The sequence below is a fragment of the Asterias amurensis genome, chromosome 1, assembly GCF_032118995.1.
Source record: "Asterias amurensis chromosome 1, ASM3211899v1".
NCBI classification, from domain to species: Eukaryota; Metazoa; Echinodermata; class Asteroidea; order Forcipulatida; family Asteriidae; genus Asterias; species Asterias amurensis.
In genome coordinates, this window is record NC_092648.1 from 1,812,256 (window position 1) to 1,827,364 (window position 15,109).

Consider the following 15,109-nt stretch of genomic DNA (forward strand, 5'->3'; position numbering starts at 1 on the left):
TCAAAAGGTATTTAATCATTTTTCTCAGATTAAGTTTAAAGGGGTAGATTTTTTAATATTGATATGATTTATTCTAAGGAATGAATTAAAGGTGGTAAAATTTAATTTAAAGGGCAAGTAACTTCGTTGTTTTCATTATATTGAACAAATCTGTTTAGCTCTAGCTCTAGTATCTTTTAACTTCTAATCATAACACATTACATGTACAAAAATAGCACATAAAATCAGGAAATGAGAGATATTTTTTGCTACCTTTATAGAATCATTTTATTTGACAACTCCATATAATTAATTACAAACAATATAATTTTTGAATAAAGTATTAATTTACTTTAGCCAAATAACATTAAATCTTGTAAGAGTGATAATTCCTACACTATCTTGACAAGGTTTTACTTGTGTATCAATAACTAATTGGCTATATCTTATTTGTTTACAATTTTACTAGTGAATATACTTTTGAACAAAATTTTCTAAAAACTTCCACATTTGTTTGGGCATGTTTTTCGGTAAATCCTAAATCTTTAGTACCATTTTGGGGCATAATTTGTACACTACATTTTAATTTTTGTCCAGTTGAAGTTTTTTTTAGAACTTTTGTTTAAGCCTATTGATTTTGAGGTAAATTGTTCAAACAAAATGCACTGTTTAACAAAGAAATTTTACAGTCAGTAATGTATTAAATTTTTTTGAACTCATACATATCAACATTCAAACTTGTCATCAAGTTAGGTGTTCATGTTAAGCTAATTTAGCTAAGATATCTGTTTTTTAGACAATCTGCAATTATGATGTCACACAATTTGCGCTAGCTTTGCTTTTTCACTTTTGTATTAATTTTTCTTAAAAATGGTATGATTAAGGGATTTTAAGTTAGTGCTTTGTGTAAAAGTATATTCACCCATAAAAATGTCAACAAATGAGATTTAGTAAGTCATAACAAAGTTTTTTTTCCAGATTCTCTGTAAACATTCCTGGTTTTGATTTGTCTAGTAAAATTAATCTTATTTGCAACTACCAAAAATATGCAACACCCATGAAAAGGTCAACATTGGCCCCTAGGGACTAATATTAGATTTCCATGTCACCATAAAGAGCATTCTAATAATGGAGAAATACAGTGAACCTTGTCACTTTCAAAATAAAGTATAAAATTATCATCCTTTAATATTGGGTCAAAGTTCGAGGTTTTACCAGTGGCCAGTCACAAACAAGACCTACTGGCTTGTGAAGGACATATTTTTCACAAAATGTAAACTTTTGAGTTGATTTTTGTTTTGCTTTAACCTTTCAATTGATTGGTCTTTGTCTGTCAAGAAACCTTAATAGTTGACAATATATGTGACCCCTTTAAAATTAAACTTGTGGAATAAATTAAGTGCACCATACAGAGTGCTTTTTTAATTAGATACATTTAAAGGCAGTGGACACTATTGGTAATTTTCAAAGACTAGCCTTCACAGTTGGTGTATCTCAACGTATGCATAAAAAAACAAACCTGTGGAAATTTGAGCTCAATCTGTCTTCGAACTTGCACGATAATAATGAAAGAAAAAACAACCTTGTCACACAAAGTTGTGTACGTTTAGATGGTTGATTTTGAGACCTCAAGTTCTAAATATGAGGTCTCGAAATCAAATTCGTGGAACATTACTTCTTTCTCGAAAACTATGGCACTTCAGAGGGAGCCGTTTTTCACAATGTTTTATACCATCAACCTCTCCCCATTACTTGTCACTAAGAAAGGTTTTATGCTAATATTCATTTTGAGTAATTACCGATAGTGTCCACTGCCTTTAATTATCCTGGTAAGGATTGTCTAATGTTTATTGATATCCAACTTCAGGAGTTAAAAATACACACAATGTGTGCTTTGTTTGTAAATGGTGAGCTTACTTTGTACAATAACATTCCTTAATTTAACTGTCTTAAATCTTACAAATGAAATCAACCAGTATCCAAGATTACTTGATATTTTGAATGCCTTAACGATATTTAATGTTTCCATTATTGATTGCTCCCCTTAAACCTTGAAGCCTTCAAGATTGTAATGCTATAAAGTTATTGTGTTTATAAAACGACCTGAGAATTTCAGCAAACTTTCTGGTTCTTCAGCATAATATCTCAATAATATTCATTGCAAACTATATAATTAGTGTTACACAAAACTGTGAATACTTTATTTAACATTAACATCTTAAACTGATCTAAAAAACATCCATATCTGTACCATACAACCAACTTTTGATAATTCACCATAGGCGGTATGCTTTAAGGAAGGGGTGTTAATCAAAAACATGTTTACTATTTTTTAAATCTGTAATCAATCTGTAGGGACCAGCCACGCAAAATGGGTTGGACTGGCGTCCGCATAATTTCCCCATTAATGTTGTGGCATGTGAGAAGATATTATGTTGTATAAGTGCTGCAAAAACAGACCACTTTTTGATGTTAGTGAAAACCATCCACAGGGATTTTACATATACCTCTGTTCGGTTGAAAGTCACTTGATGAGCACTTGCAGGTCTCAAGAATCGACAGGTAGATATCACCTGCAGATGGCGCACCTTCAAAATAAAAACAAATTACATCAATTACATATTAAGTCAAACAAAATCTTACTCTATCAAGTAATAAACTACAAGAAAAACTGACTGGGTAAATTTGTAATGATTTTGGGTTGAGCAAAGAAAAGTTTACTAAAGCAGAACTTGAAAATGTTGGTGCTACACCAACTGAGCGATAGCCCTATATTGGTGCTCCTACTAATCACTCTTGCCGATGTGTTTGATTCAGTGGAAATCAGATATTCAAATCATTTCTTTGCCTCTCAGTTGCCCTTTCCCAACCCCCAAATATTTGAGTCTGGCACCAAGGCCAGTCTGGAGACTCCTTTTTTAACAAGGTGTTTTAAGGAAATTGCAATTCCCTTCAAGCATGGCTGAAAAGGAAATTATTCCTTGAGAATTTCAGCCAAAACCTGCTCTTCATTGAGATTTCATTGTGATTTCACAGCAGAGAATTTTCATCCCTAGAACAAGAAATACTTGAATTCATGCTCAAAATCTCATGATCCATTTCAAATTGATGGTTTTCATAAATTTACCTGTTAATGGAGAAGACATCGTTGAATCCTAAGCTGGGTTGTATTCCCATCATGCATCTACTTCTGGAGAGGTAGACTTCATCTGACAATGGCGTGTCTGCGGCTAGCCTATAATGGGAATAAAATATGAACAACATTTTGTGAAAGGGAAACTACTGACTAGGTCTTTAACGGAACTTGAACAAAGAGAACTTGCTGCCAAACCATACCAGAAACACAGGAACAAGCCCCTCACTTTCACTGGGAGTGTTCTGGGTTCTTTTACATGTTTACAAACAAACAAGACCTACAGCTGTATGCACCTTCCAGAGGATGAGGCAAAAGTGCCTTGCTCATCAAAATTACACGCAACAACCGGGATTTGAACCCAGTTGGAAGGGTTAGTACATGTTTACTATTTTTCCCAAAGCCTAGCATCATCAAACTGTCTAAAATGTCAAATAAAAGGTTCATAAATTTACCTTCTGTTGGAGAAGACATCGTTGAATCTTAAGCTGGGCTGCACTTGCTCACATCAAGCACCTACTTCTGGAGAGGTAGACTCCATCTGACAATGGCGTTTCTGCGGCTAGCCTAAATGGGAATAAAATAAAAACAACATTCTGTGAAAGAGGTGTGTCTTGGCCGAGGAGATAAGAGCACCGGACTCAAGCTCTGGTGCTTCTGTTCAGCAGAGTTTGGGTTTGAGTCTCGGTCGTGACACTTGTGTCCTTAAGCAAGACACTTAACTATAATTGCTTCTCTCCACCCAGGGGTAAATGGGTACCTGTGAGGGCAGAGATGGTTCTTGTGATTGAGTTAACTTAGTGCCCTTTATGTTTCACATTGTTCGTATTATGTGCTTTGCAGTTATTTGATATACATAAGTCACTGGCACAAGCCAATTAACTTTTTATTGTATAAAAAACAAACTGTATGTAAACACAAGATGTTTTTTTTTTTGGGGGGGGGGGGGTAAAGTTCAACATATCTATTTTTATAAATCTCTGTATTTTAAACTCAATTCAGCCTTTGGCTGCAATGTTTGAATGTTTTTAATAAACCATTAATGTTAATAATATTTGTTGCACAGGCTGCATACTCCCCAGGGATCTAAGATGGTTTAAAGAAAGAACTAAATGACCCAGTGATCACGGGTTATAATGTTGGAGCGCTTTGAGAAGCCCTTACCGTGTGAAAAGCGTGATATAAAAACCAATTATTAATTACATTCAAAATGTGATTTATGAGAACACTGAGTTCAATTCATAATGGAACTTGTTTGTCAACGTACTTGTTTCTGGATGAAGGTGGGGTCTCAGGAGAAAGTCTGTTAGCCTTCTCAATCTCATCATCTTCTTCATCATCGGATGAACCATCCTCGTCTTCTTCCTCATCGTCTCCCAGACCATCCAGATCTTTAAGCTTAGCCGACCCCTGAGAGCTCTGCATCATCTGCTGGTAGGGCTTGGTTTCTGTAAGAGAAACAAGTTTTTTTTATTGGAGTTGCCAGAGTGAGGTGATTCTCAACGAGTGGGAGATACAGCAGAAAATAATGCTATGGGAGTCAAATGTAAACAATATTGTGAAAGGAGTGTGTCTTGGCCGAGGAGATAAGAGCACCAGAGTCGAGCTCTGGTGCTTCTGTTCAGCAAAATATGGGTTCGAATTCCAGTTTTGAAACTTGTGTCCGTAAGCAAGACACTAAACTATAATTGCTTTTATCCACCCAGGGGTAAATGAGTACCTGTGAGGGCAGAGATGGTTCTTGTGATTGATTTAGCGCAGTAGCGCATCTTTGTAGCGCAGGCTGCATAGTATATATATAAGTCACTGGCCAATTTACTTTTTAATGTATAAAAACAAATTGTATGTAAAAACTAAAGTTTTTGGGGATACATTTTAACATATCTGTTTTTATAAATCTCTGTATTTTAAACTCAATTCAGCCTTTAGCTGCAATGTTTAAATGTTTTTAATAAACCAGTAATGATAATAGTATTTGGCAGGACAGGCTGCATACTCCCTTTGAGAAGCCCTTCCCATGTGAAAAGCGTGATATAAAAACCAATTATTAATTACATTCAATATGTGATTTATGGGAACACTAAGTTCAATTCATAAGGGTATTGGTTCATCAACGTACTTGTTTCTGGATGAAGGTGGGGTCTCAGAAATGGTAGCCTCATCGTCTTCTTCATCATTGGATGAACCATCATCTTCATCTTCCTCACTGTCTCCCAGACCATCCAGATCTTTAAGCTTAGCCGACCCCTGAGAGCTCTGCATCATCTGCTGGTAGGGCTTGGTTTCTGTAAGAGAAACAAGTTTTTTTTATTGGAGTTGCCAGAGTTAGGTGATTCTCAACGAGTGGGAGATACAGCAGAAAATAATGCTTAGCAAATTCTTTCGCAAAGGAAAATAAATAAACGGTGCACTAGTCTTAACAGTGCAAACTTTAAACTATGGAATTTGAACTGGTAACCCGTTTCTGCTAAGCAAGGTTTTCGTGTGCTTAGCAAGCTTTTTGTGCCTAGTTTCTGTTCGCCTACTGGATCATTTTAGAGCATAAATCAGAACTCAAAATTTTGCCAACATTTGACAAAATGCCTGGACTTACCCCTTGGCGTTTTACAATTTGGGGCCCTTTTTCAAGTTTCAATTTGTCCCTAAATAAAGCTTATATCTAGGTTCAAGTTGCATAAGTTTTTTTTTTTTTACATGTTTACAAACAAGCAAGACCTACAGCTGTGTGAACCTTCCAGAGGATGAAGCAAAAGTGACTTGCTCATCAAAAGGAAATGCCACAACCGGGATTTGAACCCAGTGGTAAGAGGTTACTTAAAATATTTTTCTCAAAGCCTAGTATCATCAACCTGCCCTCAAATCTCTTCTACATTTCAACTTAAAGTTTTATAATTTACCTGTTGATGGAGAAGACATTGTTGAATCTTGAAGCTGGGCTGCATTCCAATCATGCATCTACTTCTGGAGAGGTAGACTTCATCTGCAATCGGTGTGTCCTGTAGCTATCTTAAATGGGAGTCAAATGTAAACAATATTCTGTGAAAGGGGTGTGTCTTGGCCGAGCAGATAAGAGCACCAGAGTCGAGCTCTGGTGCTTCTGTTCAGCAGAGTGTTGGTGCAAATCCCAGTTTTGAAACTTGTGTCCGTAAGCAAGACACTAAACTATAATTGCATACACCCAGTGGTAAATGGGTACCTGTGAGGGCAGAGATGGTTCTTGTGATTGATTTAGCGCAGTAGCGCATCTTTGTTGCACAGGCTGCATACTCCCCAGGGAGCTGAGATAGTTCAAAGAATGACTTTATTGGCCCAGTGACCAGGGTTTGTTGGAGTGCTTTAAGAAGCCCATCCTGCTTGAAAAGTGTTATATGAAAACCAATTAATATCATTCAAAATAGAGTTAAGGGAACACTAAGTTCAAATCATAAGGGAGTTGGTTCATCAACGTACTTGTTTCTAGATGAAGGTGGAGTCTCAGGAAAATGTCTGGTAGCCTTATCACCTTCTTCATCATGTATGAACCATCCTCGTCACCTTCCTCACTGTCTCCCAGACCATCCAGGTCTTTAAGCTTAGCCGACCCCGGAGAGCTCTGCATCGTCTGCTGGTAGGTCTTGGTTTCTGTAAGAGAAGCAAATTTTTTTTATTGGAGTTGCCAGAGTGAGGTGATTCTAAACAAGTGGGGGATACAGCAGAAAATAATGCTTAGCAAATTCTTTCGCAAAGGAAAATAATTAAACGGTGCACTAGTCTTAACATTGTAAACTTTAAACTATGCAATTTGGACTGGTAACCCGTTTCTGCTAAGCAAGGTTTTCCTGTGCTTAGCAAGTTTTTTGTGCCAGGTTTCTATTTGAGGACAATTTTTGTTGTTGGAGTTGCCAGAGCTGAGATTATTATCAACAAGTATGGGGTACAGCCACTCCTTTGACACCATGGCCCAATTTCATTAAGCTGCTAAGCAGAAACTCTTTCTAAGCAGAAACTCTTTCTGCTAAGCAAGTATTTTTTTTATTTTAAGCAAGCTTGTTTGTACCTACAGGATTTATAAATAATGGCCCTGTTGTGAGTGTGGGGAACAAAGCCACGGAACACCAAGGCTTGATTTCATGAATTTGCTTAAGCACAAAAAGTTGCTAATATTTATAACAATAACACAAAGCTTACAAGAATTAGATTACCAGCTAAAATACCATTGACATGTACCACACATGTCACTGGTATCCTACTTAATGTTATATAGGATTTGAGGCATTGCATGGTGAGGTATCAATGTATATTTGATTTGCGGTAACACCATGTGTGTATCTACTTGCCAGGTAGAGTTTGTTCTAAGAGAACTGCCTTGCTTTATTCTACTGCCGCAGAGTAGATAATCGGAGGTTCGGGAGACTTCTCAGTTCAGAAAAGAACTGTCCTGCTTTTTAACTATTACCAGGGCGGATGGTATAGAAAACAAACTGGACTACTACTTTAGCTTATAGGATCGTAATTAACTGTACTGCCGCGGAGTCAGTTCTGAAATGGTCTCACTGTTTCGACTAGCTTACTTTATAACACCCCTTGCAAGTATTGTGCCTGCTCATTGGTTTAGAGCGCGTCACATGACATGTCTTAGTTTTGCTAGACGACGGCCGTGTGATAGAGCGTTGGTTTGCCATGCGCTAGTCCGAAGACTAGCACATGGCGCCGTGCGCTAGTCCGACAGACTAGCACACGGCGTGCAGTACCCAGACGTCCGTTGCGTGTACGAGGATGATAAATTAATAGTCTGTAACCATTTCGGATTGTCCGACACTACATGCAACACAGTAGGTAAAAGTGTTTGCAATCTGTGTTCGCGTCGTCCGTGGATTGTAGCATTCAGGTCTGTAACTTAATAATAATAATACAGGTTTTAGAAATGTTTGGGGTGTTATAAAACAAATATTGACTGCTTTTACTCGTGCAATGGTTAAAAACTATGACTCCCTCGGTGATCCCCGGAGCGTTCTATTTTCCCTCGGCTTCGACTCGGGAAAATAGAACGCTCCGTGGATCACCTCGGGAGTCATAGTTTTAACCATAGCACTCGAAGCAGTCAATATTTGTATACTAGTCATCATCAGAAGACTACTTAATGTTGCTAGCAGAAAATGTTCAGCAAAAGTTCTGCTTAAACAGCTCTATGAAATTAGGCCGTGTTTAGACATCTAGTGTCTAAGCAATATAAAAGAAATTGTCACAGACATTGTTTTATGGAGCTATAGTTAGTTACCTGTTAATGGAACGGAAAGACCCATCAAAGAAACTGTCGTGACTAACTCAGTCAGTTTCAATCGCTGGAGTTTCATTGTCACCAGTCCCTCTGAGATCTAGGCGTGGAACTGAAAATTCAAGGAATAGAAGAAAAGGAAGTTTAGACTCGGCTATATACAAATGGAACCATTCAATATGGCTGTCATGTCTGAATTGATGTCTGTGCTACGGTTGTTGCTTTGCTTTGGTTAAAGGTAGGGTTAGAGATTAGTAAATTGGTTTAAAACAATTTATGCCCCAAACACTTACTTGGTATTCCCTTCCAAGTAATATGGTTTGGATACCCCCCAAAAAAACATTAGAATCTGAGAACCGATTCATGCGTGATTCATTTCTCAGATTTGTGAGGACGGGTGTCCCTTGTTTACAAATGCTGGAGCCAGAGATGCAGTTGATGCCTGCTGTCACCTCACTAAACGTGGATTGATTCAACGTTTTTGATGAAATTAATGCAAAATGTTATTTTTGTCAATTTTTGTTTCAACTAGTAGTAGACACTGTAGGTTTCACTGGTGACTTGAATTGCGTCCTTTTAACTTTTCCTATATAAGAATTACATTGACAAAACCCCAAGGGTTCTAACTGCCTCTAGCTACCGGGCAATCTCGGTAGTCTAGTTGGTAAGACACTGCTCTCGAATTGCAAGGGTCATGAGTTCGAATCCCACCCGAGTTATTATGCCTGAGATATTTGTTCACAGGACTCGGGAAAGTACTGAGTATACAGTGCTAACGCACAGCGGTGTATGGGTAAAAACCAAAATTAATCTTCTTTATCCCCAATGCAAATTTAACATCTATTAAAACCAAATCTATGACCCTATTATGAAGGAGCCTATATGGCAGAGGGGGTTAATTTACCAGAAATTGTACACAGGTACAAACACCCTACAGTGGCACTTTCTAAAACTGGGCAAAAGGTTGTTTTCTTTTCTTTTTGCTGTGCCCGATTATTCTCCATTCTTTTAACTGATTTCGGAAGGACAGTTTCCCCACCCCCTAAGGGCAAATGCGTGTGTCTTAAACAATGTATTTGCATCTCACTTGCCCCTCCTTCTTGTCCCACATGAAATCAATATTTAGCAGCTGGAACTACCTAAAGAAGGTAATGCTTAATTTGATAGAAGAAAACTAACAACTGTTTCCATGTTCAAAAGTTTTCCTTTACCTTTTATCAAGGAGAGAGCAGTTCATTTATCGGACTCTTTGTACATTGTTAGGAAGCTCATCAACTGCAGTTCTCAGACATCTTCTTGGTTGATGAGTAGATCTCTGTGGAGATGACTAACCTCCCTGTATCATGCGAACAAAGAACACAATAAAGGTTTACTTTGACATTAATAAGTAATGAAACACAAGGGTAGTTGACATTCCAGCAAAATTGTCAAGGAACGAAGGGCAAAGTTTAATCATTGACAATTTTAATAAAAGACTCTAATTGGGTAAGGGGGTCACAAAATCAGAGGGTTTGTAGTTCAAGGTTCATTTTGTTTCCACAGTTTCAACAATTTAAAGACATTATCTCTCAAGAGCAATCAGTTTAAAGGCATTGGACACTATTGGTATTTACTCAATGGTATTTAAAACATTGTGAGAAACGGCTCCTCTGAAGTAACATTGTTTTTGAGAAAGACGTAATTTTCCACTCAAATAATTATTTGCATTTGATTTCAAGACCTCCAAATTAGATTTTGAGGTCCCAAAATCAAGCGTCTGAACCCACACAACTTGTGCAACAAGGGTGTTTTTTCTTCCATTATTCTCTCGCTACTTCGTTGACCAATTGAGTTCAAACTTTCACAGGTTTGTTATCTAATGCACAGGTTGAGATAGACCAAGTGAGAAGACTGGTCTTTGACAACTACCAAAGGTGTCCAGTGCGTTTAAATGGTTGCAAAACAACACATAGACATATTTACTGTTTAATTTCTTGAGAACCCAATTTGAGACTGGGTGAAAATAAAAGATTTCCTTTTTGAGGACTTTACCTTTCAAGGGTGGTTTCATTATCACTGGCCAGTCTTAGTCATCTAGGGCCTACTTGTTGATGGGTAGACATCTTTAGAGATGGAAACCTGATGACTGAAACACAAACAGAAATGTAGTGTTTGTAAGATGAGCGATTGAATAATTACAAATCATTCAAACAGTTCAGTTTTAAGAGTAACTATAAATATAAATATGAATAGTAGACTTGCGGGTACAACCATGTGTGAAATCTCTTTGAGGGAGTGTTGGCTATGAAAGAGCCGGTTAGGTCTCAACGTTTTGAACAGTACACTCTGCTCGTCTTCAGGAGAATCAGTTTTAAGTAGTTACTTATCTCATCAGGAGTTTGTAATTACTTCCAATCAAAAATACTTGCAGAACACCAACAATGAAAACAGGAAAACTAGTATCCAGAGGTTTTTTTGCATATTTTTCAAGATAAATTAAGGTAATTTGCAGTTGGAGAGAAGGTGATGCTCAATTTGAATGAAGGAAACTAACCGTTTTAATGTTCAAAGGTCTTCCTTACCTTTTATCAAGGAGAGAGCAGTTCATTTATCAGACTCTTGGTACATTGTTAGGAAGCTCATCAACTGCAGGTCTCAGACATCTACTTGGTTGGTGAGTAGATTCTGTGGAGATGACTATCCTCACTGTATCATGCAAACAAAAAACACAATTAATGCTTGACTTTAGCTTTGATATTAATAGATATTCATAATACCTCAGACAGTTTCGCTATGGTGGAAAGCGCGTCACGTGGGTGCAGTGCTGCGTGGGTGTGTATAAACCTTTGTTTATGACCAGTGAAAGTGTTAAAACATGGGCGTGACACGCGAGCTTGCACCTGTGCTTATAAGACAGTTTCTTCATTCCTATTGGTCGAGAGAAACGGCCGGGACAGTTGTGCCACATCACGCGATACGCGCACAGCAATCCCTCCTTGTTGTACAAAATAGTGTGTTTTCAGAAAGGAATAAAAGGCTTCTGGCCAGAAGTCTTTTATATTTTAGTGAGAAATTACTAAATTAGATTGTGGCAATCAAAATCAGTCCTCAGAAATTGAGTCCTCAGAATGCAAAAAATCTATCAAATGTCATGCAGTATATTTATGACCTAAATCCCATTTCAAACCCAAGGAATTTACCAGTTACTTGAGAGTAGAGGTCCTTTATTATGGTTGGTCTTGGACATCTACTTGTTGACGGGTCAATGTCTTTGAAGATGGTAAGCTGGTGACTGAACAGTGACTGCAACACAAAACAAAATCCAATATTTACAGATTCATAATTTGTTTTTGCATCATGACCAAAGTGTGTTTTAGATCAGTTATTTTTACCTATTAATAATATACAGTAAACCAACATTGAACATGGCAATTGATATTTTGGAGAAACTTGTGAATATTAGGATTAAATGTGAGTGTTGCAATCATAAGTAACTGGAATTTTACAACACAACAAACACTTGAAACAGTTCTCTTGACAATTGGTGCTGGTATGACCATAATTATCAGTAAGCTCTCAGAATAAAACCAATCTAGCAAAGACAGGAAATGCAAAATTTCTGTCTTGATAAGCGTTCAGCATAAAGCGTTTTAAAAGGACTGTCCCAAATTCGCAATCCAGCACGTCAACTCTGAAACGATTACCACACAAGATAAGACATCTTTAAATGATCTTAAACACATTGTAATGCCTTCAGAACACGACTGATACTAACTTTGTGTTTAAAGGGTGGCTGCAGTGGTTTTTTTTTAAATTTAAACGATTAAACGTGACTTTTTAAACCTGAAATTTTATTTTTTATTTTTTATTAAATGCGCAAGTATTTTAAAAATGGTTTTCAAGAGATTAGGGGAATCCACCTCGCCCCTAAAAAGGAGCATAAACGTGACGTCATGTCGGGAACCCGAGCCGTCGGGCCCCCTGGCTGCGTGCATATAGAGACGTGTGCACTGTGTGGCCTGGTACCTAGGCGTGTAGTTATGGACCAGACTCTTTTTGCCAACGATATGTTTTAATTCCCGACGTGACGTCGATGGTAGGGGGCGGTAACAATCCACCAAAGGGGGGGCATGACTTATTCGCTAATTACGCAAGTGAGATATGTCGGGGGGAAAACAAAACACATTTTATTGAGGTTCAATACATTATCAGAAATAAATGACAGCAAAATTAACTGTTTTATTTTAATTCACTGCAGCATCCCTTTAAAACAGATCAGAACTTGACATTCTCCACAATTGCTAGAGAACTAAACTCTTGAATCTACATGAATGATAAGATAAGAGTGTTATTACCTGTGTCCTATTTTAGGAAACTACCCAAATGCAGCTCATTTACTGAAAATCTACTTGGTGGCGGGTAGATTTCTTTGGAGATTCTAAGCCTGGCAACAACAAAAATACAGTTTGCATCATTAGTGATAACAAACAATTGGATTTTGTGTATACTTTCAATCAAAATTAAATGAAGAAACCAAACACTGATAACAGCAAAACACAATTGCGGGGACTTTATCTTAATCAATATTGTTAGTCTTGTTGGAATCTCAATTTTGTTTGAGGGGGACTACCAAACACCAGAAACAGTTCTCTTGGGGATTGGTGCTGGTCTGAACTTTATTATAACCTTATTTGTGGTGTGTTGAGGCCGAGTGGTTTAGGACACTGGACCCAAGCTCTGGTGTTGTCAGCAGCAGAGTGCGGGTTCGAATCTCGGTCATAACACTCATGCCCTTGAGCAAGGTACAACCATAATTTATTCATAAAAAGTTGGGAATGTGTGAAAATCTGTTCTACCAGCCAGGCACCTACGGATGATATGTGTACGTCCTTACGGACTGTGAAGGCGGTTACCCAGGCTATTTCCGCCCCAGGAGTAGGTCGCAACATGCCCTTGGGGCAGTGAGGTATCTCTCAGAATGAATCTAATCTGCAAATGGCTTACAAATTTGAATTACCAAAAGGTGAAAACACCAAAAAAGCAAGACAAACACATGGTAGAAGAAATCTTACTGTCATTTGAAGACAACCAATTGCTGGGTTGTTCGGTCATGGTCCACAGATGAACAGCCATCGTCTTGATGCCATTATTGACGTTGTTATACATGTTGCTCTCCTTTATACTATGTAGCCTTCAGCAACGTCAGTAGAGGTGACTCCCTGCACTTGATTTCGAGGAACAGTTTATAGCTGAATCTCTGAAAGAGGTTTACATATAAAACAAATCAGTATGCATTGATGGGTGGTTACAAATGCTGGTGGTGACCCCCCTGCCCCCCCCCCCTTCCCCACAGAGTGTCAGATTGTATATTTTTGTTGAAAATTAAGCTTATTTCCGCTAATGAGAATATTAATTGAAAATTAAACATGACCCCACTAGAGAATGATTAAAAAAAGGGAAGGAAAGTTCGACTGCGATTTAAGATGAGAGAGGAGACAGGATGGAGGACAGAAAGGGGAGAGTTGGGTGGGGGAGAAAAAAATTAAAAATTCTCAACATATTTTACATCTAATTTTTTTTTAAACTGCATGGTCCTCTTTATCTTATGATTATGAAAATTATTTTACACTTTTCAACTTTTCCCTTATATTTTACCCAATCGATTGAATTGAATGTATATTCTAACAAACGAGTAAACAAAAATATCGTTGAGGAAATTATTGCATCGAGCGCAAAATTTTACATGATATAGCAAATAATGAGTCTAAATATTCCTTTAGTTAGGTAAAAAACAAACTAAAAGAATTACAAACTTCCCCCATTTTGAAATTTTAATCATTTTGACTTATTACGAACATCACTATTTATTCACTTTCAGGGGAAATGCAATTTTTAGGATGATGTTTCTGTGGTGGAGGTTAAAATATTCAGGACAACGTAAAATCAAAGTCAATAAATGTAACGTACACTAACATAACACAACCAACATAACACTGCCAACACTAACACTAACCATGCTAAACAGTGATTTTGGCTTTGCTGGGGGGGGGGGGACACCAATCCAATGTCAATGACCAACAAATTATCTGTTCAATTTGCATCCAAACAAGGTGGACTAGACATTGGCCAAAATGCACCATCATTGCTATTGCTGTTGTCGTTGAGGAGACAACTTATTTGGCAAAGAAGGTTCTGTGTCTAAACTGAATTCTGTGTCTAAACGGATTCTTATGAGTTGGTTCAACTGTACTGCTGTATGTACAAATGGGATGCGGTTTTTAATCTTTGCATTTTGTGCCGAAAACACCCCTAAATTTCTCAAAGTTTCACCGATGAAAAATCGTTCTGACATCTTACTTTAATAAACAAGAACATTATCAACTCACCAACGCACGTTTTTCAGTAGTTTACCCTCGGAACTCCTGTGAAAACCTTGTTTTTTGAGCAAAAGTCATGACGTCTAAAGAAAAAATAGAAGAGTCTTCCAAATTTTCGCGGCACCTCGTTTGTTTGCATTTAAAAGCCCCACATGATACGGGTGAGACTATTATTTTGAAGGGGGTTAATAAATCGTTTCATTATTAAACTAATTTTTAACCGTCAATATTTGTATTGACTGGCAACATAATTGCTTCCTGGGGATTAAGAACAGTATCTTTTGAAGAAAAAAGAAGACAATTTGAAATAAATAAATCAAAATGTTTGTCTTGTCTTGAAAATGTAATCACCACCACTACCCATTTAATAATTCCCAAGTCTAACAT

General features: G+C 37.4%; 1 protein-coding gene across 1 annotated transcript; it reads right to left on the reverse strand.

The window, feature by feature from the left end:
* Positions 1-290: 290 nt before the first annotated feature.
* LOC139944011 (uncharacterized) lies at positions 291-14,900 on the reverse strand. The gene is made up of 15 exons (XM_071940946.1): positions 14,732-14,900; positions 13,418-13,602; positions 12,701-12,789; positions 11,546-11,648; positions 10,928-11,051; positions 10,398-10,491; positions 9,578-9,702; positions 8,370-8,478; positions 6,563-6,733; positions 6,010-6,118; positions 5,232-5,397; positions 4,380-4,560; positions 3,568-3,679; positions 3,107-3,214; positions 291-2,567 (listed from the first exon to the last, which is right to left on the reverse strand). The coding sequence occupies exons 11-13, from the start codon at positions 5,332-5,334 to the stop codon at positions 3,616-3,618; spliced, it is 348 nt and encodes a 115-aa protein (XP_071797047.1). The 5' UTR covers positions 5,335-5,397; positions 6,010-6,118; positions 6,563-6,733; positions 8,370-8,478; positions 9,578-9,702; positions 10,398-10,491; positions 10,928-11,051; positions 11,546-11,648; positions 12,701-12,789; positions 13,418-13,602; positions 14,732-14,900; the 3' UTR covers positions 291-2,567; positions 3,107-3,214; positions 3,568-3,615.
* Positions 14,901-15,109: the final 209 nt, after the last annotated feature.